This window comes from Trematomus bernacchii, unplaced genomic scaffold, assembly GCF_902827165.1.
Source record: "Trematomus bernacchii unplaced genomic scaffold, fTreBer1.1, whole genome shotgun sequence".
In the NCBI taxonomy this organism is placed as follows: Eukaryota; Metazoa; Chordata; class Actinopteri; order Perciformes; family Nototheniidae; genus Trematomus; species Trematomus bernacchii.
This window is the reverse complement of record NW_022987890.1, coordinates 234,757-261,063: the sequence shown is the minus strand read 5'-3', so window position 1 is coordinate 261,063 and position 26,307 is coordinate 234,757. Positions and strand designations below refer to the sequence as shown.

General features: G+C 40.0%; 1 protein-coding gene across 2 annotated transcripts; it reads right to left on the bottom strand.

Moving 5' to 3' along the window:
* Positions 1 to 1,221: 1,221 nt before the first annotated feature.
* Positions 1,222 to 24,439, bottom strand: rsf1b.1 (remodeling and spacing factor 1b, tandem duplicate 1). Of its 2 annotated transcripts, none has more exons than XM_034114372.1 (16): positions 24,244 to 24,439; positions 23,229 to 23,320; positions 22,983 to 23,075; positions 21,944 to 22,149; positions 20,122 to 20,240; positions 16,602 to 19,822; positions 15,032 to 15,313; positions 13,705 to 13,809; positions 12,416 to 12,495; positions 12,180 to 12,243; positions 11,986 to 12,092; positions 10,813 to 10,880; positions 9,537 to 9,750; positions 7,902 to 8,095; positions 6,343 to 6,522; positions 1,222 to 4,360 (listed from the first exon to the last, which is right to left on the bottom strand). In XM_034114372.1, exons 1-16 carry the CDS (start codon positions 24,404 to 24,406, stop codon positions 3,822 to 3,824), a joined length of 5,727 nt encoding a protein of 1,908 aa, XP_033970263.1. In that variant the 5' UTR covers positions 24,407 to 24,439; the 3' UTR covers positions 1,222 to 3,821. The 2 variants fall into 2 exon arrangements, with proteins under 2 accessions (XP_033970263.1, XP_033970264.1); XM_034114373.1 differs by having other exon boundaries at positions 12,189 to 12,243.
* Between the last annotated feature and the right edge of the window lie 1,868 nt (positions 24,440 to 26,307).

Sequence of the window (26,307 nt, the reverse complement as noted above, 5' to 3'; positions counted from 1 at the left end):
AGTGCTTCACATAATAAAATAGGCCTGATTATATATTATATGCTTTAGGAGCTGTAGGTGCGTGTTGTACAGTGTGTAGGTGCGTGTTGTACAGTGTGTAGGTGCGTGTGGTACAGTGTGTAGGTGCGTGTGGTACAGTGTGTAGGTGCGTGTGGTACAGTGTGTAGGTGCGTGTTGTACAGTGTGTAGGTGCGTGTGGTACAGTGTGTAGGTGCGTGTTGTACAGTGTGTAGGTGCGTGTGGTACAGTGTGTAGGTGCGTGTGGTACAGTGTGTAGGTGCGTGTGAGTGTGTGTGTGTATGCGTAGATGCAGCGGACAGACAGGTCTCAGTTGGTTTGGTGTCCTATGCTTACTTTAATACTTGTAAATAAAACGTTTGGCCCGTAATTTCATTTCCTCATTGTAGCGACCAGAGAGAGGGGGGGGGATATATCCAGTCTCTAATAGTGTTATGTTATTATGAGAGTGCTCTCATACTTGTTTGAATCTGAAATTGTATATATTTATAGGCCTATGTGTGTGTGTGTATGTATGTCCGCGTAGCCTGTTATTGTCTCATTATACCGCACTGTGAATGAATCAAAGTAAATATAGAAGTGGTCATGAACACATCTGTCCATCAGACAGAGGGCTGCTGTGCCTCCTGTCATCATTAATGGACGTCTCTTTAAAATGACCGCTCAGAGGAGAGGAGTTCTCATTTCTCTAACCGCCTGCTGCTTCCCCTCCTCTCTCCTCGGTTCCCCTCCTCGACTCCTCCGCTCGCATCTCCTGAGTCACAAGGATAGGAGTCGAGGAGGGGAATTAGAGAAAATGAGAAAGGGCCGTTAAACAGTAAATAAATACAATTCCCACTAGCATTTAGTAAACAGAATTATACTGTTTTTAAAACATTAACAGCGGTGTTATGTAAACTAACTGGCATTAAAAGTGTTACAATTCTGAAAATGAAAAACTTACTTGGTAATTATGATCAAGAAAATAAATAAATTAAAGCAATTTTCAAAAGGGCAAATGTTCTCTAAGAAAACAAGTGGGAGTTATTTGAAAACAAACAACCTTAAAAGATAATTTTTAAATTAAAGAAATAAAAAAAGTGGAAAATAATTGAAATATATAATCTGAGTGATTTTTAGGTTTAAAATTACAATAAACTTTATCCAACACACTGATTTAACCCTTTCATTTCCACATGAAGACTCACACAAGGCGGCACGACGTGAGGCTCGAAACCCATTTTATTATGACAAATGTACAAGATCAGATTCATATGAAATAACAGTAAAATTAACAAAAAGGAGCAGACAAACACCAACCAGCGTCTACGAGCGTCTAACACTTTCCTCCCAGATTCATCATGAGGTAAATAGTGAACTCCGTTAACACTTCAGTCATTGGCACCCTCTTTAATCCCAGACTTTTATTATTCATCTCGCTCCGATGCAGGTCTTGCTACAGGTTATTTTATAACCGTGAGATACATCATTATTATTATGAACACTCCTTTTTCTCTGTGGAGGCTTCTTTCAAAACGGGGTTACGTACAGAACACAGTAGAGACATTTCCTTTGACACTTTTTTACATTTTCTATACTCTGTCCAGCTAAATCTAGAAGCTAAATATTTGTGTATATGTGTTTTCTGTCTGGGGAAAGTCATGTTTTTTTGGCCGCTGGTATCAAAACGGTATGATAAATAGAGTGGTTTTTCCTCTGTGAAGACCATGCTGAGACTAATTTACAAAATATTTTACAAACACGCTCCGTTTCCGCGGTTAAAATCAGATTTCGGCGTCCTAGATTATTCCCTATAATCCCTCCTCTCCACCCAAAGCTTGTGTAACATGCCTTTAGTAGGTCAGCGCATGCTTACTTCTGAATTATTTCTGCTTTAAAAGTCCTTCAACAGATCCTTTAAAACGTGCTTTTCTGGTACAAAACAAAAGTTACTTCCCCTACAAAAAGAAAACTAATAGAAACATGCAATCCCAAAGAATTGCCCAATATATTTTCCATGATTAAAAAAAATGCCTCTAAATATTTTACAGCAAGAAACTACAGATATACACACAGACTGGTTCCAGCAGAGGTCAGTGAAGTCATTGGCTTTTCTGTCCATTTCCCCTCGTTTTAAAACTGCATCCCGACCATCAATCAAAAAGAAATGAGCTTTTTTTTTAAATTTGAATTGAAATGTCTGCAAGATGACGACCGATGGAGGATGTGAACGGAAACACAGGAAGACCCAAGAGAAGAATAAGGACCAGAAGATCAAATAAAAAAGTGGAAAAAGGGCTGTTTTTCTTAAGCTTAGTGTTTTAAAAAGTCTGCAGGTTTTAAACCTTTGTGAAGGACATTGTACAAAAACAACAAGACACTACATTCGCTCAGACAACAAGAAATGAACGTTTCGATATACAAAAACATACATTATTAAAAAAAAACATTATGTGTAATAACTAGCTCAAGATAAGGAGGGACGAGTTTGACATTTTCTGATGGCAGCGCACAGAATTCAAATCATGATATATGTTATACAAAAGCTACTCTACGATTCAACAGAAGGGTTGGACGACTACTTCATAGTCTAGAAGGTTTTCGACAAGAATAAAAAGTCTTATCTAAAGCTTTTACAGGAAAAAAAAACACCCCAGAATAGTTCACAATAATCGACATTTTGGGAATTATGCTGACTGGTTTCAGGAAGTCAGATTACAGCGGGTTAGCTTAGGTTATTTTAGCACAATGACTGGAAACGGAGGGAAACAGCTAACCTGGTTTTTACTACTACTTATTCTTAAAGTCGTTCGGTAAGAATAAATAGTCTCATTTAAAGCTTTTACAACAATTAACAAGAATAATTTGAAACAAAAGTTTGACTTTTTGGGAACTATGCTTATTTGATTTCACGAGTTAGATATTTATATATATGTAACTGAATTTGAATTATAATGCTTTTAATGCAGTGGGTTAGCCTAGCTTAGCACAATGACTGGAAACGGAGGGAAACAGCTAGCCTAGTTTTGCCTTAACAGAAACTAAAACTTTATAATTAACATGTTATTATTTTATCCGATAAATCGTGTAAAAAAGTCGTGCATTTTTTTGGAAGATATGTCTGCAAATCAACGTTTTTACACTGTTTATTTTGTAGAAACATAAAACTAAATGCTAATATATTTTTGCATATAATTATTGATATTAACTTGTTCTTATTGTACAAATTTATAAATCAATATTAGATTATTCTGAAATATATATTTGTGCTAAGCTAACTAGCCAAACAGACATTTGAGGTTTTACATTTTTCCCAAAATGTCGAAAACTATTCTTGTGATGTAAAACAAAAACCACGATTAATTTTGAAGCAAATGTCCAGAACTTTAAAATCAATAGTGGAATGACTTATTTAATACCGTTAAAAAGCCCCAGTGGTTTAGCATATTCTGTTTCCTACAACATTTAACAAATTCAGTGCCAATTTTCCATCAACGTCGACGTCGAGAGAACAGGAGATAAAATCTGTAGAAATCATGGATTCAACGAAATGAAAAAACCGTGAGGATGCGAGCGGAGCAATGAGAGGCAGTGGAGCTGGATGACGTGGGGGTCAAAACAGATTATCATTATTATTAAAAAATAAAAAGTTCGGTGCCCTTATTTGCAGTTTGATCCCACAGTGACAGTCAGGAGAGAAAAATGTCCGGATGTTGAAAAGCGGACGAAGAGGAGGAAGTGTTGTTGGTGTTGGCGGGAATAATAAAGTTAAATATAAAAATACAATACCACAAAAAATGAAACAGTACACCTTTTTTTCTTTTCTACAAATCTTCGCTATTGCAGACGTAGTCCACGAGGTCCGTGACTCCCAACAGGTCGTCCTCGTCTTCTTCCTGCGGCGCCACTTCCTGTCCGTTCGGCGCGACAATGGCGCCCGCGGTGATATTTTTTGGAGCCTCTGTTGGCGTGACGATGGTTTTTATCGCGTTCTGTCCATTTGTAGGCGGCAAATCCACTGGAGTGCTGTCCACTGTTCCCTTTGTCTCCTCGTCTGCTTTCTTCTCCTTCGGTTTCTCCTCTTCCTCCTTCTTCTCCTCCTTCTCCTCCTTCTTCTCCTCTTCCTCCTCCTCGTCATCGTCAGAGTCGATTCGGTTCACACGTTTCCGGACGGGTCGATCCTCTTCTGAAGACGATGCGTCAGAGTCGTCGTCCGACTCGTCGTCCTCGGAGGCTCGTCTGCGTTTCAGAGCGATACGCCGGTGCTTCTGCTTTGAACCTTTCTCCTCCTCCGACGAAGAGTCGCCTCTCCTCTTCCTCCGAGGCTCCTTCGACTCCTCCTCCGAGTCTTTGGAGGAACTCGCTGAGGAGAGAAGAGGAAAGAGAGACACCTTTAGCTTCAGGTAGATGGGATGGGATCTACCGATAGACCAACTTTGGTACCACTTTACAATCACACTACCCTCATAAAGGATTCATGACGGGTTTTTCATTTCATTTCATTTTTATTTGTCCCGCTCATGGTACGCATAGCCAAATGTACAATAATTGCCAACAGAACATGTCTCTACACACCATTGAGCGAAAAGGAGCAGGGAGAAGAATACAATCTTATATGACCTGCCCCTTTCTAAAAAAAACTAAATAAATACAAATAGATGGTCTGCCCTTCATAATAAAAAAAAATGTTCACAGCCACACATAAGAGTACACCCTCATCTGAGTCCTACTGGAGAAGAAGGTGGAAAGCGGCGCCTAATAATAATAATAACAATAACAATAACAATGGGACCTGCAAATAAAGAACAGACATCACATCAAAGACATCAAAAATATTCAACAATGCAGGACCAGAGTACATAGACTTATTCACATTCTGCTTCAAATAGTCCCATCTTTCTTAATTTATACAAGTTCTTTAACTGAAAAATACATATACAATAATTAGGTTATGAATTAGGTTGTAAACACTTTATTAATCCTTAAGAACCATTTATAAACCAGTTCTAACAGTTTGCATACATCAACACAGGCTCACTATTTGGCAAGATAACTAAGCCTTATATTGGCTACTTAGCGAGAATCAACTCAGTGAGCAACAGACACCAAGGATGCTGGCTGATGAAGGAGACGAAGTAAGCTAGGTAGCCAATATAAGACTTAGTCATCTTGCCAAATAGTGAGCCCACATTTATCTGTACTGCTAAGTCTTTTTTGTGAATCTTTCCACAATTTCAAGCGAGTAGGTCAGGGTTCATACACCTTTTCACCAATGATTTTCAATGACTTCTCCAGGACCTTTACCTAATTTTCCATGACCAAAAAATTACTCTTTCTCAGCGGTACCACTGAAAATGGTTTATTTTAACATGGAACAGGAAAGTAAGGTCTGCATATGAAACATGTTGTGCCTATCTGAAACAAATCAAATAGGCTTACTAGCTTCTACACGCAAAGCAACTAAAATCTCTCACCAACAAAGTCAGTTAAATGCCATTTTACGTTTCATTACTATACGATACAGTATTTATTATCATTATAGTATTACTATTTCGGCGATTAGCTAAAATATAAATTATATTTGATGCAACTTTAGTTACATTTCCATGACTTTTCCAAAACTTTGGGGAAAATATTATTTTCCATAACTTTTCCAGGGCCTGGAATTTGCATTTTGAATTTCCATGACTTTTCCAGGTTTTTAATGACCGTAAGAACCCTGTTAGGTATATTAGTTTGGACCGGACATCTTTTATTCCTGCAAATAATTACATGATCATCGTGTACGTTTGTATTACTACTAGTGTTAGTGTGTGTGTTGGTGTGTGCTCGCTAAGTCTGGAGAATACCTTTTGGGACTTCTCTGCAGATCCACTTTACTTCATACTGATATTTTTGGCATATTTCGCATTTACCAAATATTATGCATTGTGCAATTAACTGTGCGGCCCCACAAGATGCAACACTAAAATCAGGGTTAGGGTTTTCTTCTGACCTTCTTCAAGAAAATAAAGTTTGAGATATGAAATGTTGAAACGTGTTGTTTTGCATTTCCATTCTTTCCATCAAATTGCCTTGCGGTCATGTTGAGAGACAGGATGAAGTAGCCCTAAAGTATACTTATACTACTACTGTTAATACTTTTACCTAAAAAAGTACAGAATGAAAAAGTACTCATATGATATTGCCCTTGATGTGAACGGGTTTCATTACATTTTACACGATTTCTAAGCGATTTCATTCTTGCAAATAAATACATGGTTATCGTGTAAAAAGACGTTTGTGTTACTGTGTGTGTGTGTGTGTGTGTGTGTGTGTGTGTGTGTGTGTGTGTTATTGACTGACCCTCGCTGCTGGAGCTGTTCATGCGTCCTCTGGGTTTCATTTTGGCCTGGTTAGTTTCCGCCTGCGAGGCCTCGGACTCTGACGTCTCTCTGTAGTTCACCTGAGCCTTCTTACTCCTCCGAGAGCGCCGCCGACTCATGTCCAGATCGCTGTCGCTGTACTCGCTCGAGCCCTCAGTCGCTGGAAACATCACAGAAATACAAAGTGTGAAGGCATTGAAGAAGATTCAACTTATTGTCATCACATAGTACAGGTACTATGCAACGAAACGGTTTCTCTGCATTTGACCCATCCTAGTGTTAGGAGCAGTGGGCTACCATTATGTACGGCGCCCGGGGAGCAGTGTCTTGCTCAGGGACACCTCGGGAGCACTTGGTCTTTCCGGGACTTGAACTGGTGACCTTCCAGTTGCCAAGCCAAGTCCCTATGGACTTCGCCACCACCCCCCATGTGGGGCTAAGAAACACAATACTTATTTTACAGCAGAAACAGAACTCCTTTATTCCTCCCAAAGAGGGGAAATACTACTACTTGTACTAATAATACTACTTCTAAAAATACTACTACTACTACAACAACTCCTACCACCTACTAACACTACGACAACTAATACTACTACTCCTACCACTAAGACTACCACCACGACAACTAATACTACCACTACTATTTTTTTTATTTTTTTTATTTAATCGTTTATTTGACGAGGGACCGTGCACATTGATGAACATTTAAAACAAATAATGCTTTAAAAATGTAAACATGCCGGATTTTAGCTTTGAGCTAGTTTCCATCCGTAGTCCCTCACATACAACATTTAAGAACATGACATTTATATACATAGCAAAATAAATACATGATATGGGTAGGAGTATACTACTACTCCTACCACTACTACTACTACTACTACTACTACTACTACAACTCCTACTACTACTCCTACCACTAAGACTACCACTACTACAACTAGTACTACTACCACTACTACAACTAATACTACTCCTAATACTGCTACTGCTCCTACTACTACCACTACTACAACTAATACTACTACAACTACTCCTAATACTGCTACTGCTCCTACTACTACTACCACTACTAATACTACTACTACTCCTACAACTAATACTACCACTACTACAACTAATACTACCACTACTACAACTAATACTACTACTACTCCTACAACTAATACTACCACTACTACAACTAATACTACCACTACTACAACTAATACTACAACTAATACAACTCCTACTACTACTACTACTACTACTACTACTACTCCTACCACTAAGACTACCACTACTACAACTAGTATTTTTGGAACTTTAAGTATATTTTCCGCACTTTTACTAAACTAAGATTATGGATCCAGGACCTTTACTTGTAACAGAGTATTTTTACACTGTTATACTTCTACTTTTACTCCAGTAAATATAAGAGTACTTCTTCCACTTCTGACAGAGTAGCAGCCGGTAGTAGTAATAATAATATCAGCTTTAGGAACACATTGCACATCAGTGGAATAAGTGATGTCTTTGTTTTGTTCATATACATACCCATCTCGTCTTCATCTTCCTCGTCCGTCTCCTCCTCTTCATCGTCCGAGTATCCCTTCGGTCTCCTTCGTTTCCTGGCACTTCTTCGTCGTTTAGTCGGAGGTTTCCTGCGTTTCGATGTTCGTTTTTTCCCGCTGCTAGAGTCCGATTCTGCCTCCGAGCCGTTCTCTGACGCCACGAACTCTTCCTCTGAGCTGCATCGGGGGAAAACAGACGCATAAACGAGGCGATAGAGACTAGAATCATTACGTGGTATTTCAGGGTATATGCAGGAATCCTGAAGTCACATGTAAGACCTTTTAAGACCTTTTTTAAGACCCTTTCCATACATTTTAAGACCTCATCGCCACTTGGAGTTTTAACCGGTTACCTTGGCGACACACTTTACCTCACATTGACTATATACAGTATTGATTGTCCTTCCTCCTTATCTTCCAACCATTTGCGGTATTTTTGGAACTTTAAGTATTTTTGGAATTTACAGTATTTTTGGAACTTTAAGTATATTTGGAACTTTAAGTATATTTGGAACTTTAAGTATTTTTGGAATTTAGGGTATTTTTGGATCTTTAAGTATTTTTGGATCTTTAAGTATATTTTGAACTTTAAGTATTTTTGGAATTTACGGTATTTTTGGAACTTTAACGGTATTTTTGGAACTTTAAGTATTTTTGGAATTTAGGGTATTTTTGGAACTTTAAGTATTTTTGGATCTTTAAGTATTTTTGGAACTTTAAGTATATTTGGAACTTTTAAGTATTTTTGGAACTTTGGACCCTTTCCATACATTTTAAGACCTCATCGCCACTTGGAGTTTGAACATTACATTGGCGACACACTTTACTATATTCAGTATTGATTGTCCTTCCTCCTTATCTTCCAACCATTTGCGGTATTTTTGGAACTTTAAGTATTTTTGGAATTTACAGTATTTTTGGATCTTTAAGTATTTTTGGATCTTTAAGTATATTTGGAACTTTAAGTATATTTGGAACTTTAAGTATTTTTGGAACTTTAAGTATTTTTGGAATTTAGGGTATTTTTGGATCTTTAAGTATTTTTGGATCTTTAAGTATATTTTGAACTTTAAGTATTTTTGGAATTTACGGTATTTTTGGAACTTTAAGTATTTTTGGAATTTACGGTATTTTTGGAACTTTAACGGTATTTTTGGAACTTTAAGTATATTTGGAACTTTAAGTATTTTTGGAACTTTTAAGTATTTTTGGAACTTTGGACCCTTTCCATACATTTTAAGACCTCATCGCCACTTGGAGTTTGTACATTACATTGGCGACACCCTTTACCCCACATTGACTATATACAGTATTGATTGTCCTTCCTCCTTATCTTCCAACCATTTGGACGCAGACTTGCATTTCCCCATAACGATGTTGTTTAACAACCGGCGTAAACGCACCTTCGCACGCTATCAAGCAGTTCATCTAAATTGGAGAACTAATAATTAATAAAGAATAATAAAAAAAAGCGATACCTAGAATCAATGTTAATATTTGTAGACATATTAAATTATATTTGAAAAACATTAAATGAAAATGAAAGAGGTAGAGGAATCTGAAGTCTAGAGTAATGTAATGAAGTTATATTAGCTTTGATTTCGGAGCAGTTTCTAACCTCTCACTGATGCGAAACTCGTCCTCGCTCTCCTCCTCCTCGACGGTGCTGTCGCTGTCGAGGTCGTTCAGTCGTCGGCGTTTTTTCCTCCGCGGCCCAGCAGGGGGTTGGGGCGTTTCTCCGTTCTCTTTCCCCTCGTCCGCCTGCAGGATGACGGACATGTCTTTCCCTCGGAGCCCCGTGATGTTCGCCATGTCTTTCCCCCGACCCGCTCCTGAGGAAAAACACCGTCATTCATTTACTCTGATTTCAAAAAGGATTGTCAGACATCTTGAGAAATACACGTAACGGCCCGTCCACACGGCGGCGTGCGTTGAAGCTTCACCGCTTCTTCCCATTCACTTTGAATGGGGTGACGTCACGCTTTGCCGAACTGCATTGCGGTTCCGTCGCTTCGCTTTGCTCGCTTCAAAAGTTGAGAAAAGTAGAACTTTTCAAGCGTCGACGGAAGCGTCAGCCAATCAAATCATATGCCAGTACAAGCTCTAGCCAATCAAACCGCGTGCTTGTGTCTCCGGGGCGGGAGATTCAAGCTTCAACGCCGTCCACACGGCAGCGTGCGTTGAAGCTTGCCGGCTGGCGTGTCTGAAACTCGACCAACAACCAATCACATGAATCTCCCGCCCCGGACACACAAGCACGCGGTTTGATTGGCTAGAGCTTGTACTGGCATATGATTTGATTGGCTGACGCTTCAAAAGTTGAACTTTTCTCAACTTTTGAAACGAGCAACGCGAAGCGACGGAACCACAATGCAGTTCGGCAAAGCGTGACGTCACCCCATTCAAAGTGAATGGGAAGAAGCGTTGAAGCTCGCCGCCGTGTGGCTGGGCCGTAACGGTACGTCCACACGGCAGCGTCGCGTGCTTCAACGGAGACGCTTCCCATTTGAATGGGGTGACGTCACGCTTTGCCGAACTGCATTGTGGTTCCGTCGCGTTGCTTTGCAGCCGTTGCTCGCTTCGAAAGTTGAGAAAAGTTCAACTTTTCAAGCGTCAGCCAATCAAATCAAATGCCAGTACAAGCTCTAGCCAATCAAACCGCGTGCTTGTGTCTCCGGGGCGGGAGATTCATGTGATTGATTTTTTTCGGCTGCGTACTTTCAAATTCTAGCGCACTCGAGCTGGTTTCTACATTCTTACCTACCCTACCTTTAAGAATCACAAAACCTTTAAAATCCTGGGCGGATATAAGGTTGTGTGACAGTTGCTCATGTATAGAGTAGAATAACAAATACAAAGATAAAATAGATTTAAAGAGTGAAAAGTCCTCGTACCTCCGCCCTCCGCTTCTCTGATGTCTTCCTCGATTGCCTCCTCGATCGCCTCGTCAAATTCATCAAATCTGTAAAATGAACATCCACAATCATTTTATTCTTTAATTATTGTTGTGTTTTTATATTTTAACTGGGTTGTTTTTTATGAATGTAACATGTAAAGTGTCTTTGAGTACCAGGAAAAGCGCTCAATAAATAAAATGTCTTATCATTGTTATTCAAAATGTGCCAAAAATGTTTTAAAAAAAATGTGTGAATTCACCGATTCAGTTCTTTTTAAAAAATATATGGACAGACAAATCTGCAGATTATTGGTATGTAGAAAGACATTGTATAACTGATCAGTACATCAGTTATTATCAAAAATAAACTAGGAGTTTTCTGTAATGGATTTTCTTCTAGTGACAAGAACCATCAAGTTACATTGATTACAGATAATAACGCTTGTAAAGAGCAATTTACTTATACTTTACTTAAAGGTCACCTATCATGCTATTTTAAGGCATATACTATGGGTCTCAGATATATAAAAATATATAAAAATCATGTCTATGATGTGTTTTTCTCAAAATACAAACAGATCATGCATTTTAGAAATCCCTCATATCCCTCTATTCCAGCTGTTAGAGAAACACGGATTTTGGGTCCTTAGCTTAAAAAAGAGGAGGCGGAGCTAATGCCTGATCAGAATTCTACTGGAGATGAAGTTAAATTCTGCTGTGATAAAACGCCATCATGTTCTAAACCACATCAAGGATTATTTCTGAAACAGTATGGAGCTCAAATGCTTTTTCTCTTGCGGGTTTATCACAAGGTGAGTTCCTTTTTTTATTTCCTGCTTTTTAAAAACACACGTGCTCTCCAGTACAGGTTAGCTCTGAGTGTTAGCGACGCTTGCTAATGTAAACAAAGACGAGATTACGTCCAAAACACGTCAGGCATTGTTTCTGATAGCAACTCTCTGTGGGTCCGCCTTCCGAAATTACGTCATATCGGACGCAAATCTGGATAAGCTCCGTTGTACCCCGGTTTTAAAATATTTGGGTACGGAGGAAAAGAGAGGGTTTTATTTTCTGACGCTGCCCCGACACACCGGGGACACATTAAATGTATAAAAGACATCACAAAGTGCATTTTGCATGATAGGTCCCTTTAAGATAAAAGCGTACTGACCTGTAGCTGATGGACTTCTTCGTCCTGGTAGATCTTCGTCCCCAGCTCTTACTCTTCTTCGCCTCCTTCTTCTCTTTGATGATGATCTCCGGCTTCTCCTCCTCCACCTGCGAGCAGCAAGAGTTGGTTATGTTTTATACAAATAAAAGGTGAATATGTTTTTATTTGGAAGTCAAATGTAGAAAGACACCTACTGTACTTACTCCGGGCGTGATGATGTTTTCAAGACTGATGCCAACGTAAATGAGACGCTCTTTCCTGGAGGAGATAACAAACATTATGTAGGAACTGAGACATGACAGGAAGCGGAAGAGCATACTGTTCTTTGATTGAAATAATGACCTTTCAAAGTGTATCCCAGCTATTTCCACTTGACCCTCAATCCCTAAAAAGCTTGTGCACATTTTAAACGAAAAACAAAATGTCTCACCTTCTCTCCGCTCGTTCCTTCTTCTTCAGAGCAACGTCGAGGTTCAGGAGCTGCTCCTCCAACTTCTCATAGAGCAGCTTCTGTAAAGCGGATGAACCAGGGACACATTTAAAGATATTTAGTCTTTATTTAATCATTGGCAGAGAGGGCAAAAGTACACACATCCTTTACTCAAGTAGAAGTACAGATACTCGTGTTTAAAGATACTCTGGTGAAAGTAGAAGTACTGACTAAACTTCTTTACTCAAGTCAAAGTAAAGAGGGCTTTGAAATGTACTTCAGTAAAAAGTACCCATAACTAGCAGCTGTTTTAAAGAGTACCTGACCTCCCTTTATATTAATAGAACAATAATGTCATTGTTAGCTAATGAATGTTTCCATGCTGAACAACGGCAACATGACAACGTTTTCATTGGTCCCTCTTCTTTAGAGAAGACCAGGAAATGATGGATACACGGATCGTGTTCAAATCAATAGGCACGCAATGACTCTAAATAATAATGATCACGCCACCAAACACACATTCAAACTAAAGGAACCAGCCTGTTTGGGAAATGTGAGAAGTAGAAAGTACAGGTATTTGGGTTCAACATGTAAGAAGTAGAAAGTACAGGTATTTGTGTTCAACATGTAAGAAGTAGAAAGTACAGGTATTTGAGTTCAACATGTAAGAAGTAGAAAGTACAGGTATTTGTGTTCAACATGTAAGAAGTAGAAAGTACAGGTATTTGTGTTCAACATGTAAGAAGTAGAAAGTACAGGTATTTGTGTTCAACATGTAAGAAGTAGAAAGTACAGGTATTTGTGTTCAACATGTAAGAAGTAGAAAGTACAGGTATTTGTGTTCAACATGTAAGAAGTAGAAAGTACAGGTATTTGGGTTCAACATGTAAGAAGTAGAAAGTACAGGTATTAGTGTTCAAAATGTAAGAAGTAGAAAGTACAGGTATTTGTGTTCAACATGTAAGAAGTAGAAAGTTCAGGTATTTGTGTTCAACATGTAAGAAGTAGAAAGTACAGGTATTTGTGTTCAACATGTGAGAAGTAGAAAGTACAGGTATTTGTGTTCAACATGTAAGAAGTAGAAAGTACAGGTATTTGGGTTCAACATGTAAGAAGTAGAAAGTACAGGTATTTGTGTTCAAAATGTAAGAAGTCAAAGTAAAAAGTCGTCAGAAAAATAAGTAGTGGAGTAAAGTACTGATACCAGAAAAATGTACTTAAGTACATTAACAAAGTGTTTGTACTCCACTACTTCCCACCTCTGATATTTGGTGATTTGTACGTACGTGTTGACAGGGTGAACAGAACCACTCTCCATCGGGGATGATCATGAGCGGCGGTCTCAAACAGGCCGTGTGGTATCCGCTGTCACAGGAATCACACAGGAGGATCTGGAAGAGACAAAAGATTACTCAATAAATCCTTTATATCATCAAGCTAATGTACTGCAGGTCTCCCTTGAAAAAGTGATCGTTGATCTCAATGGGATTTTTAACCTGGTTAAATAAAGGCTACAAACAAACAAACAAGCTGGCAGTATGCATTTTATATTGTCAAGTAAATATATATGGGATGTGCCTCATTTCGCTCTATTTGCTGTATTCCAGCACTGTTTTTGCAAGGGCTGATTCTGTGGCAAATGAGCAGCAGCTGACCACGCCGCCCTGCAAAGGAGGGGGGCGAGGCACGAGCGTCATGTTACCATGCTGTTACCATGCTGTTACCATGCTGTTACCATGCTGTTACCATGCTGTTACCATGCCACGGCAACCTCTCATTCCCCTGATAGGTGGAGCGTTGCCCATGTAGGCGGAGCGTCACCGCCCACTATTCCGGGCTGACGTCGGGTCGGATAGAATCTGTTTCCGCTCGTTGTAGCCCCGTTTTTAAAAGATAAGGGTTTGTGTTGCCATAAAAGAGAGAGGGTTGTATTTTCTGACACTTGGTGAGTTCCCTGGAACACCGGGGACACATATTCATGTATAAAAGACGTACAAAAGTGCATTTTGCATGATAGGTCCCCTTTAAGTGTGCTTTTTCTCAATATTTAAAGGTGGGGTAGGTAAGTTTGAGAAACCGGCTCAAGATACACTTTTTGTTATATTCCATGGAATGCTCTTAACATCCCGATAGCAATGAATATCTTAAGTGCTTTGACAAAAAATACATAAAAAAATATCATCTGTGGAAGCTGTAGTACTGTAAAAAGCACGACCAATCATCTGAGCCGGCCCGGCTAAAATAACTGGATGGCCTACCTGCCTGTCAGCCTTCCATCTGTGCACAAACTTATCTCGTGCCCTCATTGGTCATGTGCGCGTTCGTGTGTGTTGGAGGAGGGGCTCTGTAAGGAAGTGGCAGATTTCTTCCGGCTGTGTATTTTCAAAAATTCTAGCGATCTCGAGCCGGTTTCTCCAAAATTACCTACCCCACCTTTAACATGCGAGCTACTTTTGTATTGCTCGCCTTTTACCGGTTACGCTGTAAATGGTTTTATACATCGTCTTCTGTCTTCAGCTTGTAAACATACTTTCTAACTTAAAAAAAAAGCCACTTTAATGATAAAAATGTGAATTATTTGTTGCTATTATCGTGGTATCTGTGAGTACCCACCAGCTCTGGTTGGCTTGGGAGGCCGCAGTGTTTGCAGGGGTCGTCGTTTGGAGGTAAATCGTCGTCTGAGGAGGTCGAGGTGTCTGATTCTCGTCTCTCTCGGTTTCGATTGCGTCTCCGTTTGCGTCGCTCCACCTTGTAATCTTCGTCGCTGTCGTCCTCTTCCTCAGTGTCCTCCTCGGCGCTCGACTCCTCTTCGCTGTTTTCCTCTTCGTCTTCGGAGCCTTTCTTTTTACGGCGCGTTCTCGTGTTGGACCACCGGACCCTCCGCCTCTTCCTCCCCTGAAATAACACAACATGTGGACCTTTAGTACGGGAAATACTATGGGCTTATGACTTTATTCACCAATATTAATGACTGAAATTAGAGTTTGTGCAAGTGGTAATCTCATTTTTAAGAATATACTCCACTGCATACTAGATTAGCATTTCTTATACAGAAGAATCATGTGTCAGCTTATAGAGCAGTGTTTTGATACGATCTATTAAATTGTACCTCACATGTTTATTTCTGTTATAAATCAATTATTTGATGACTTTTATACGGCATGGTTTTACATTTATTCTCATATTTCTCTTTGTAAAACTAGTCACTATGAACTCTAGATAAAACACAGAAGCTTCTACATTTGTATGCATTAATCGTACAGTTTTAAAATCTAACTAAACTGTTAATTTGAGAGCATGCAAGTTAATAAATAATATGATGGGGGAGTTCATAATAATCAGGTCAGTTTAAAATCTTAAAGCTCTTTTTACACATAAAATGGGAAAAATGTCAACAAATGACAATAGACGCTTTCACACCAAGTACTTTGCCGAACTTAGGTCATGAGAACTCTTTAGTTCTCATGAACTAAGTACAGATCGCGTTCACACCGGAATAAGTCCCTGAGGGAGGATTAGGCAAATGAAGCCGCTGACGTCACTTCTTCTTCTTCTGCTTTGGGTTTACTGGCAGGCCGCAAACCACTTCACGGCGTATACTGCCACCCGGAGTCCCCGGCCGGAAGTCCCCGGAGTTGGGGAAGGCTTCAGTAGAAGCTGCTGGGACTCCCAGCAGCTTCTACTGAAGCCTTCCGAGTAAATCGCCAGAACGCCGACACCTCTTCATCTCCACCGCTCCCATGTTTTATTTTGTGTTGCCTCTCTCTCCGTTGGTGCGTTGGGCTAACGCTAATAATGCTAATGCCAGCAAATAAAATGGCGGCTTCACAAAACCTTTCCGAGTTTTACGGGGCGTGGTTTGCAATCCGCCCAGCCAATCAGAAATGGGAACCTTTTTCTCCCCAGGAAAGTACCTGCTCTCTAGCAGGGGCTAAAAAGGGGGTGAAAGGGTTCTCATGAACTAAGTTCTAGTTCCGGATTTTTTTGGTGTGAACGCACATTTTCAAGAACTATCGGAACTATACTAGGAAAAGTACTCCGGTGTGAAAGCGCCTAATGGCTTTTGAACAAGTGGAAGAATGTAATAGTCTTTTTGGTTTAAACATGCAAACACAAAAAGGTATAGTCTCTGTATTTAATAAAACATTATTTATATATATTGCACACCAGTGAGTAATCTTACCTTAGGTTTGGTCTGACCCTCCTGCTCGGGCTTCTTCTCCCTCGGTTTCTTCTGAACAGCTTTCTCCTCTTCCTCTTCCTCCTCCTCCTCTCCTTCTTCCTGGTCTTTTGCTTTCTCGCCCTTTTCGTCGTCGTCGCTCTTGTCCGCCTGTGGAGCAGATTTCTCCGGTTTCTTTTCCTGGATCTCCACCGCTTTAGACGTGGGTCTTGAGATCCTTGGAGATCTTCGGAGAGACATCCCGGTGTTTGTATCCGACTCTGAATCCTGCCTCTCTGCTCTCTGCAGCACGGCTTTCCTTCGATGCGCCGGACGTTTCGATCTTCGTCGTGAAGCCGGAGTTCCTCTGCCGTTCGCCACCTCTTTTTTCGGTGCCTCCTCGTCATCTTCATCGCTTTTACCTTCTTCCTCAGCCGGCTTTTCAGTATCCGGTTCTTTGCTCGGGTCGCTGGCTTTCTCCGTTTCCGTTGAGGATTCGCTGTCTTTTTTATTTTCGGTTTCCGGTGTCTTTCCCGAGTCTGTGTCCTTTTTCTTTTCCAAGTCTGTGTCCTTTCTCTTTTCCAAGTCTGTGTCCTTTCTCTTTCCTAAGTCCGTGTCCTTTTTCTTGTCTGTGTCAGTCTCCTTTTTCTTTAATTCAGTGTCCTTTTTATTTTCAGATTCCGTTTCCTTTCTCTTTTCCAAGTCGGTCTCCTTTTTCTTTTCCAAGTCTGTCTCCTTTCTCTTTTCCAAGTCTGTGTCCTTTTTCTTGTCTGTGTCAGTCTCCTTTCTCTTTTCCAAGTCCGTCTCCTTTTTCTTTCCTAAGTCCGTGTCCTTTCTGTTTTCCAAGTCTGTGTCCTTTTTCTTGTCTGTGTCAGTCTCCTTTTTCTTTTCCAAGTCTGTGTCCTTTCTCTTTTCCAAGTCTGTGACCTTTTTCTTTTCCAAGTCAGTCTCCTTTCTCTTTTCTAAGTTTGTCTCCATTTTCTTTGCGGATTCCGTCTCCTTTCTCTTTTCCAAGTCTGTGTCCTTTCTCTTTTCCAAGTCTGTGTCCTTTCTCTTTTCCAAGTCTGTGTCCTTTCTCTTTTCCAAGTCTGTATCCTTTTTTTTCCCCAAGTCTATCTCCTTTCTCTTTTCCAAGTCTGTGTCCTTTCTCTTTCCCAAGTCTGTGTCCTTTCTCTTTTCCAAGTCTGTGTCCTTTTTCTTGTCTGTGTCAGTCTTTTTTCTCTTTTCCAAGTCTGTGTCTTTTCTCTTTTCCAAGTCTGTGTCCTTTCTCTTTTCCAAGTCTGTGTCTTTTCTCTTTTCCAAGTCTGTGTCCTTTCTCTTTTCCAAGTCTGTGTCCTTTTTCTTGTCTGTGTCAGTCTCCTTTCTCTTTTCCAAGTCTGTGTCTTTTCTCTTTTCCAAGTCTGTCTCCTTTCTCTTTTCCAAGTCTGTGTCCTTTCTCTTTTCCAAGTTGGTGTCCTTTCTCTTTTCCAAGTCTGTGTCCTTTCTCTTTTCCAAGTCTGTGTCCTTTCTCTTTTCCAAGTATGTCTCCTTTCTCTTTTCCACGTCGGTGTCCTTTTTATTTTCGGACTCTGTGTCTTTTTGCTTTCCAGTTTCCTTTCTATTTTCCATATCTGTGTCCATTTTCATTTCTTCGTCTGTGTCCTTTTTCTGTGCCGATTCCGTCATCTTTTCCAAATCCGTGACCTTTTTATTTCTAATCTCCGTGTCCTTTCTCTTTTCCAAGTCTGCATCCTTTTTACTTCCTGATGACGGACACTCCGCCTCCATTTTCTTAGCCTGTTCTTCAGACATCTTTCCCTTATCCATTCTCTCAGTTTCTTTAGGGACGTTAATCTTCTCCACATCACTGCACGGTTTATCTTTCCATGCAGACGTGTCCCCTTTCTTCTCCTTAGATGCAACCGAGTTAATCTCAGTTTTGTCGTCCTCCTGAGGCTTTGTCACATCGGGTTTTACGGCCACTGCTTCCACCTCCACGGAGTCGCTTATCTTGGAGACATCGTGCATCGGAACGTCTTCACAGTTGACAGCTTTCTTCACGTCTTCAGGCTTTTCCGTGTCAGTCTCAGAGGCTTTCTGTTGCTTCTTGTCTTCATCTTGCTTTTCGCCAAGTTTACACGATTTGTCAAGCTTTTTAATAACAGGAGACTCCACAGTATCTGATTCGTCACTGATTTCTGCCTTTTTAAGACTTTTTGTGGCTTCTTTACTTTCCGCATTATCACTTTCTTTGAGTTTTTCTGTATTTTTCACAACTGAAGTTGATGCAGCCTTTTCCGATTCAGCTGATTTCTTTGCATGATCTTTGTCTGATGTTTTAATGACCCCTTGCTTTTCTTTCTCCGCTGATTTATCCGATTTCTCAACATTCGCTTCACAAGTCGCCTTTTCTTTATCCTCACTCCTTTCCGTTGGCTTCGTCTTGGTTTCCTCAGCCTTACTTGACTTTGATGCGTCAACACTGGCTGTTCTTTCCTCCAAATCTTTTGATTGAACTTCTTTCGACGTGTGTTTCTCTGACTCACCAGTCGCTAATGTTTTATCAGTTTCTTTCAATGCTTTGTCTTCTGTACACGAGTCTTTTGTAGCTTTTATTGGTTCCTGCTCTTTATGATTAGAGCAGGATGCGGCGTCTTTTAGGGACTCGCTCAAATGGCTTTTCGCTGACGCAACTTCCCCATTAACATGATCGTTTACACTCTGCGCTTTCTTGCTCTGATCGAGAATGGAGTCGGCTTTGGGAGCTTCTTTGAGCTGAGAAACAGACGGGTTTTGAACTATGATCCCACTATGTTTCTCAAAGTCTTCGCTAAACTTCATTCCCCTTTTCTTCAGGGGGATTTTAGCCTGTTGGTCGTTCTTCAGAGCTTGTTGAATCTCCTCGGTCTTCTTCGCCTCGTCTCCTTTCTCTGCCTTCACTGATAAACAAGGCACCTCAGAGGCCGGTTCACTTGTTGCCGTGTTGCTTGATTTCGTGTCCGACACCTCCATCGGTTCCTCTTTGATATTCTCAACTTTTGTAATGATGCTGAGATCCGAGGCGGGCTTTTCTGAATTTAACTCAGCTTCAGGTTTTTCTTCGATGACGCCATTCAGAGACGTTTCTGATTTAAAGTCGTCTTTCTCTGTTGCTTTCTCATTATTCTCTGTTGCGTTCTCATTATTCTCTGTCTTCGGAGAGACTTGACCGGCAGCCTTGTCTTTGATATCTTCATCTGAAGAGTCCTCGATTTTTTTGACTTCACCTGGAATGTAAATACAGAATAAAACATCAAAATGACTGCTTGTAAATAATATGAATATCAAGAAAAACAAAGAAATGTGCAGACTTTTATATGCATAACTTAACACTAATACTAGTAACTTAGTCGTTAGAGCTTGTAGTTAATTTTATGTAACTCTAAACACTGTGGGAACTGATTTCCTAAGTATGTTTCTCTTACTATAACATTGCATTAGCTTGGTGATTAAAATGTGCCTCACACAACAACAAATAGTTCATTCTAACGTATTGTAATGTATTATTTTAAAGTCTAAACCTCACCGTCTGTTTTCTCTTTCCCCTCTTCAGCTGCAGCTTTAATTTCCTCGTCTCTTTTTAACAGCGCGGGGTCGATCTGTGTTTTCAGAAGAGCAACAACCTCCGCCAGGTCGTTTCTGTCTCTGCAGGAAGACAAGAAAAGAAGATAACTATAATAAATCACTTCATATCTACAGAGCAACACACACAGTACCTGCTTTAATAAAGAGCATTAGCATAAAACCTACGGTGACTGTGATAACTTTAAAACTGTCTATAGTGTTTAATATGCATTCTGTCTTTTTATACCGTCTACATTTCTACAGTGTAGACAATATTTATACTACTGTCTACATTGTGTATACCCATTAAATCAGTTCATACTGCATATACTATAACTCTTTAAAATATGTCATAAGTATATTCTTATATTATATATAATGACCAGCGTTTCCGCCAGGGGGGCGTCTTTCCGTCATTTGACGCCCTTATTAAGCTCGGGAACGCCCTGAACTCGAGCCGAGGGCGTCCAAAAAAAATAATACTTCGAGAGAAGATCGAGGTTTTTATCGCTTGAAATGACGAAAAGGAAAAAGGACATCCCTCTGTTGGAGGGGCAAAGGAGTCTGGTGGGATTCTTTTCGCCGCCAGCAAAGCGTGTTCCAGTGACGGAAAGTGTACTGCCGGCGAGCCTTGACGGGGGGTGCTAGTGGAGCACGCGCGTGAACTGCGAGCGCCGGAGCCTTGCAGCGGCGAAACTGAGGCTCCGTGGTGAACTGTGGTAACATGAAGAGCCGTTTAAGAGCTGGAATTCCCATCACTAATACGTGAAGAGATAGTATCTATAAGTGACGGCTCAATTCAAAATTCAAGTCACGTGACACGACGTGACGTCACCCCCCCCCTCCCTCGCTCTCTTAGCCCTGAAACACTGATAATGACACTACATTTGACTGCTTCTCTTAATACATTAATAATAACACATTTTATTTATAAAAAAGGCACTTTTCGAGGCTCTCAAGGTCGCCGTACAAGGTACATAAAACAAAAAAACAAAACAAAAGTATAAAAAAGACAATGTAATCACTTCTGGTTAGACTTTAACTGCATTTCGTTGTCTTAATACTCTAAACAAGCGGTTCCCAACCTGTGGGCCACGAACGCATTGCAAGTGGGCCGCCAAATAATTTGCAAAACATGATTTGTGTGGGAACATTTTCATTATTAAGATTTTTTTTTTTTTTTTACCTCCTTTCCTTTCTCTTTCTTGATCCTCCTTAGCAACGGTCATTACAGTCCTTAGCAACGGTCATTACAGTCCTTGACAGCGGTCTGTACTACTGGATTAACAACGTGCCACAAGTTCTGAATTGACCAATCAGAACTTTATTTAGCCTCCGTATCGTTTATGGTTGAATGTGAGCCGTGATATTTTTTTGGATTCTTAAAGGTGGGGTAGGTAATTCACTTCAGAAACACTTTTTGTTATATTCCATGGAATGCTCTTAACATCCCGATAGCAATAAATACATAAAATAATTTCATCTGTGGAAGCCGTAGTAGTGTAAAAAGCACGACCAATCATCTGAGCCGGCCCAGCTAAAATAACTGGATGGCCTACCTGCCTGTCAGCCTTCCATCTGTGCACAAACTTATCTCGTGCCCTCATTGGTCATGTGCGCGTTCGTGTGTGTTGGAGGAGGGGCTCTGGTTTCTCCATTCTTACCTACCCTACCTTGAAGTGGGCCCTGAGTTGAAAAAGGTTGGGAACCGCTGCTCTAAACTTGAATTGATCTCACATTTCATGCAGTGCATGTGTTCCTCAATAAGTCTTTTCTGTGCTTACTTGACGATGCACTTCCAGGAGGATCCGTCCAGGTCGTCCTGCTCCTCGATGTACAGCCGCACGTTGTCGCTCTGGTCGAGTTGGAACCAGTACATCTGACCGTCTTTATCGCGTCCGATCGGCTGCAGGCGCATCTTATCCGGGTCCTCCTCGTTGATGGCCGTTTTGAACTTAACATTGTCATCGAACTGACACTCACACAAATACTGGAGAGAGAGGGGAAGAAAGGGACAGCATGTTTTTAATATAATAACATGTTGTTGTGTTTATAATTAACTTTTAATTCTTTGACTTTCTTCAGATCTGTGAGTGAAAGACGTTGAAGATTATTACTGCTGCTGCTAAAATAGAATATAACACAAGAGGCGCGTTCACACCGGAGTACTTTTCCCGTTTAGTTCCGTTAGTACCCCTTATTTTGCGTTCACACCAAAAAGAGTACTTAGTGCCGGGAACTTTTACCCCCATTTTTAGTGCCTGCTAGAGGTGGTACCAAAAAAAGTACCAATTTCTATTCTACACAACGACATGCTGACTGCAGTGGGGTTTGAACCTGTGGCCCCCTGATCCGAACACCAACGCACAACCAGCTGCGCCACACACATATTTGACATGCAAAGTCGAGAACAGTATCTTACAGTTTATCGGGGAAAACATTTCTACAATGCACTTGAAAAGGTACTTTAAAATGAAATGTATAATCCCTATGTGTGCGTGTAGGTAGATCTTTCAACAACCAAACAAAGCTAAGATAGATAAGAGACGTCATTGATCCCAATTTGGGAAATGATTTCGTTACAGAAGTGTGTTCAGACATTAAAATGCAAATACTTTAAAAGAGTGGAAAAGAGAATTAACAATGAAAAATAATTGTGGTTTAAATATTGTACGCCTTCAAGTGAAGATCAACCATGTGTGGCTCGTCAATTGATGCACAATAGTAGAGACTAAGCTGAACACTAGTAGCTTTGAACTGTTCAATCGAACCTACCAAATGTATTTTCTACGTACAACAGAACAAAGCTATATGCATTCTTACTTTAAGTAACCCCGTCTTGCACTCTGTCGACAGATCTTTGTATCCGTTCTGCTCGAACTCCCATGCCCACGTTGGGTTCAACTCCTGACATACCTGCGGGGAAAAACAGATATTTAAATCAGCAAATTAAAATCAATAAATCTGAAAACCATAACTCTTTATATTCTAGTGTGAACATAATTTAAAAAACATTATCCTCCACAACAATATCGATGTTAAACGCTATAATAAAGTCATTATTTTTACCTTCAGTAGATATTTCTCCCATCTGTCCGCTGACACAGATTTGCCGATTTTCCTCAGCAACTTAACGTGAAGATCAACGAGCAGCTTTGGAACTGAAGAAAAAAACATGGGAATAAATGGTGGATTTTAGCATAATTTGGCCCCATTCCAACAGTAAATAACTGTGACAGAATCCAAATTAATTGCTGTAATTAATAACGAAATGCAGGTTTACCCAACACACATTAACCAGCATTTTCATAACTAACCCTAGCCCCAAATTGATTTGATGTTAAGCGTCTTTGAGCATTAGGAAAAGCGCTATAAAAATCCAATGTATTATTATTTATTATATAATTAATAAGTTAAAGAAAGTGTACTTTCATGTGAGAAGATGAAAACATTTGTATATTTTGTGGAAGTATTAACAGGATGGTATACAGTGCTACACCTTGTACTTATACATAAACATCCAGTGCAACTTTTTCTAATTCATTGTTTACATATTTTTAATTTGAAAGCTTCCACCGGAAGTCCTCGTCGTCATGACGGTTAGCTTGACACACACTGAGCTAACCACTACATGGCAAAATAATTTAACTGTCAATAAAGTGCACAATTACGTGTTAGTTGCAGACAATGACATCTGCACATATTAATTATCAAAAACCACGACGTGTTGCACGAATTAGCTCCATCTTAACTGCTCTCAAACACTAATATCGACCCCACATTTACTGCCTGTGTTGTGTTTGAACGCAGATAAAGGCAGCCTGGAGACAAATTAAGCCCTCTTCAAAAGCTCAAAAGTGACAGAAAACCTCGACTAATTCCGCATGCTCACAACTGAATAAAGACTTAAATGCACACAGATATATGTTCCACTTTGTAAAACAGCTCTGTGACGCAGTTAATAAACATTTAAGTGAAGGAGAAGGTTAGAAAACCACACAATAACACACAAGATGCTAACGTAGCTGCTAGCCTGTTAGCATGGTTGTATTCTCCTCCTCCCCGTAATAAGAAGCTTGCTTACCGGCCTCAGCTGAGGATGTGTCCCGTAGATATCTCTCCAGCTGCGGGAAGGTGAGCTCCGGTAAGTCCAACAGAGCTCCGTAGCGCTCCAGGAAAGAGCAAATCACGGCGTAATTTGGACACAAACCGGGGGAAGAACTCGCCGTTGCCGCCGAAGCAGCCATCTTTTCCACACCAGTGTGAAGCCAGCCGGAATACAGAACTGCACTTCCGGTGTTACCAAAATACAACAATGGTGTTTCACGTATTACGGTGTTACAGGTAAAACAGACATATTCTGAATGGAGGAAAAACGACATAAATAAAACAACAATACCATTTTAGATGTTTGTGTGTGCAGTTTTTAAATGAGAAAAAAGCACTTGAACTAGAAATAGGACAGTTTCACGCTCACACGCTCGCTCACACGCTCGCTCACACACCACACACACACACACACACCACACACACACACACACACACACACACACACACACACACACACACACACACCACACACACACACCACACACACCACACACACACACACACACACACACACACACACACACACGTCGAGTAAAGAAGACTTAATCGAGCAATTTTTCATTAGTCGAGGGATTTTTAGCGACGCTCATATTTTCAGTACAGACAGACAGACACACAGACACACAGACACACACACACACACACACACACACACACACATTAAAAAAGGTGGATTTTCTGTTTTGTGGTCCTCATATCTTTACAAGAAAGTGTGCCACGGTATTTGTATCTGCTTATTTTAGTTATTTAAATAGTCCATACAATTGTTATTATACAACTCAAACCACTGTTGTATACAATAGAAGTACATATTTTACGTTTTTTCGTATCCATTTTGATATATTTTAAACTTATAAATGATAAAATAGGAGCATAATGTAATTGGGAAGCTGCACTTTCATTCATGACTAATTTCCTTTCACTGTTGATGATGAGTTTTGATCCATATGTTCACCTGGTTTTGTTGTTGTTAAAGACAGATAATAAAACACTCAGGGTTCATGAAAGATATATTAGTAAGTTGTTGTTAAAGACACACACAAGGCAGATGCTGTGCCAGATTTTCCCTTGGAGACTTTTATCTTTGTGCATCTCTAAAACCACGTGGGGAAATAAAGACCATTTGTCCTGCTCCGCCAGCAGAGGTCAGTGTGGAGACAGCTTATACATTCAACAGGCACAGTTTATTATGTAACAAAAATGATTTTAGTCTTTGAAAATGGGTTTTTTCAAGATGTATTTCAAGTTTTTAATTCACTGTGTATCTCTTTGAGATGAATTTGCAGTTATATGATAAGTAAGTCAAACCGTAATTACACATCAATGTTTGGACATTTCTGCACAAAAACTACCAGAATCTTTACCTTGAAAAGGCACTACTCTCTTGAAGAATAATTTGCTTGTAGTAGGCTATAAGGCAGGGGTGTCAAACTCAATTTCATCGCGGGCCACATTCACAAGGGCCGGTTGTAACTATATAAATATATAATATATATGTATAAAATAATGTATTTTATTACATTATTGCCTCTGATTTGGATTATTATCGGATAGGATAATAACTTCATAAATAACTACTGAAAGCAGAAGTTCAGGGCAAATAATTGCAAGTCTCTTCAGTGCATTGTGGGACATGTAGTTTATGGGCAACCTGCTTCTGTAAAGTGGTATGTAACCGTATAATAAATGTATTATATTTGATGCAAGCTCTTGCGGGGCCACATCAAATGAAGTCACGGGCCGGATGTGGTCCCCGGGCCTTGAGTTTGACACCGCTGCTATAAGGAGTAGTGTAATGTAGGGCTGCTCGATTATTTGGGTCAATAATTGATATCACGATTATTAAAAACGATTATCCATTTACTTTGAAAACATCCATTTATTGAAAACAATGTTTGAACAGTATGTTTTGAACAGTTGATTACCCTGAACTTTAAGTATAGTTCAACAGAAAAACCAATAAAAAATAAGGAAATCGTTTTTTTTCGATTATGTTGTTTTCATAATCGTTGCAAGCCAAAATCGTAATTGCGATTAA

Excerpts from the sequence above, each read along its gene's own strand:
- rsf1b.1 (XM_034114372.1), bottom strand. The coding sequence starts at position 24,406 with ATGGCTGCTTCGGCGGCAACGGCGAGTTCTTCCCCCGGTTTGTGTCCA. Across the intron at positions 12,496-13,704 it reads TCTGTTCACCCTGTCAACAC|AAGCTGCTCTATGAGAAGTT; the intron begins GTACGTACAAAT and ends TCCGCTTTACAG. Across the intron at positions 12,244-12,415 it reads AAGGAACGAGCGGAGAGAAG|GAAAGAGCGTCTCATTTACG; the intron begins GTGAGACATTTT and ends TATCTCCTCCAG.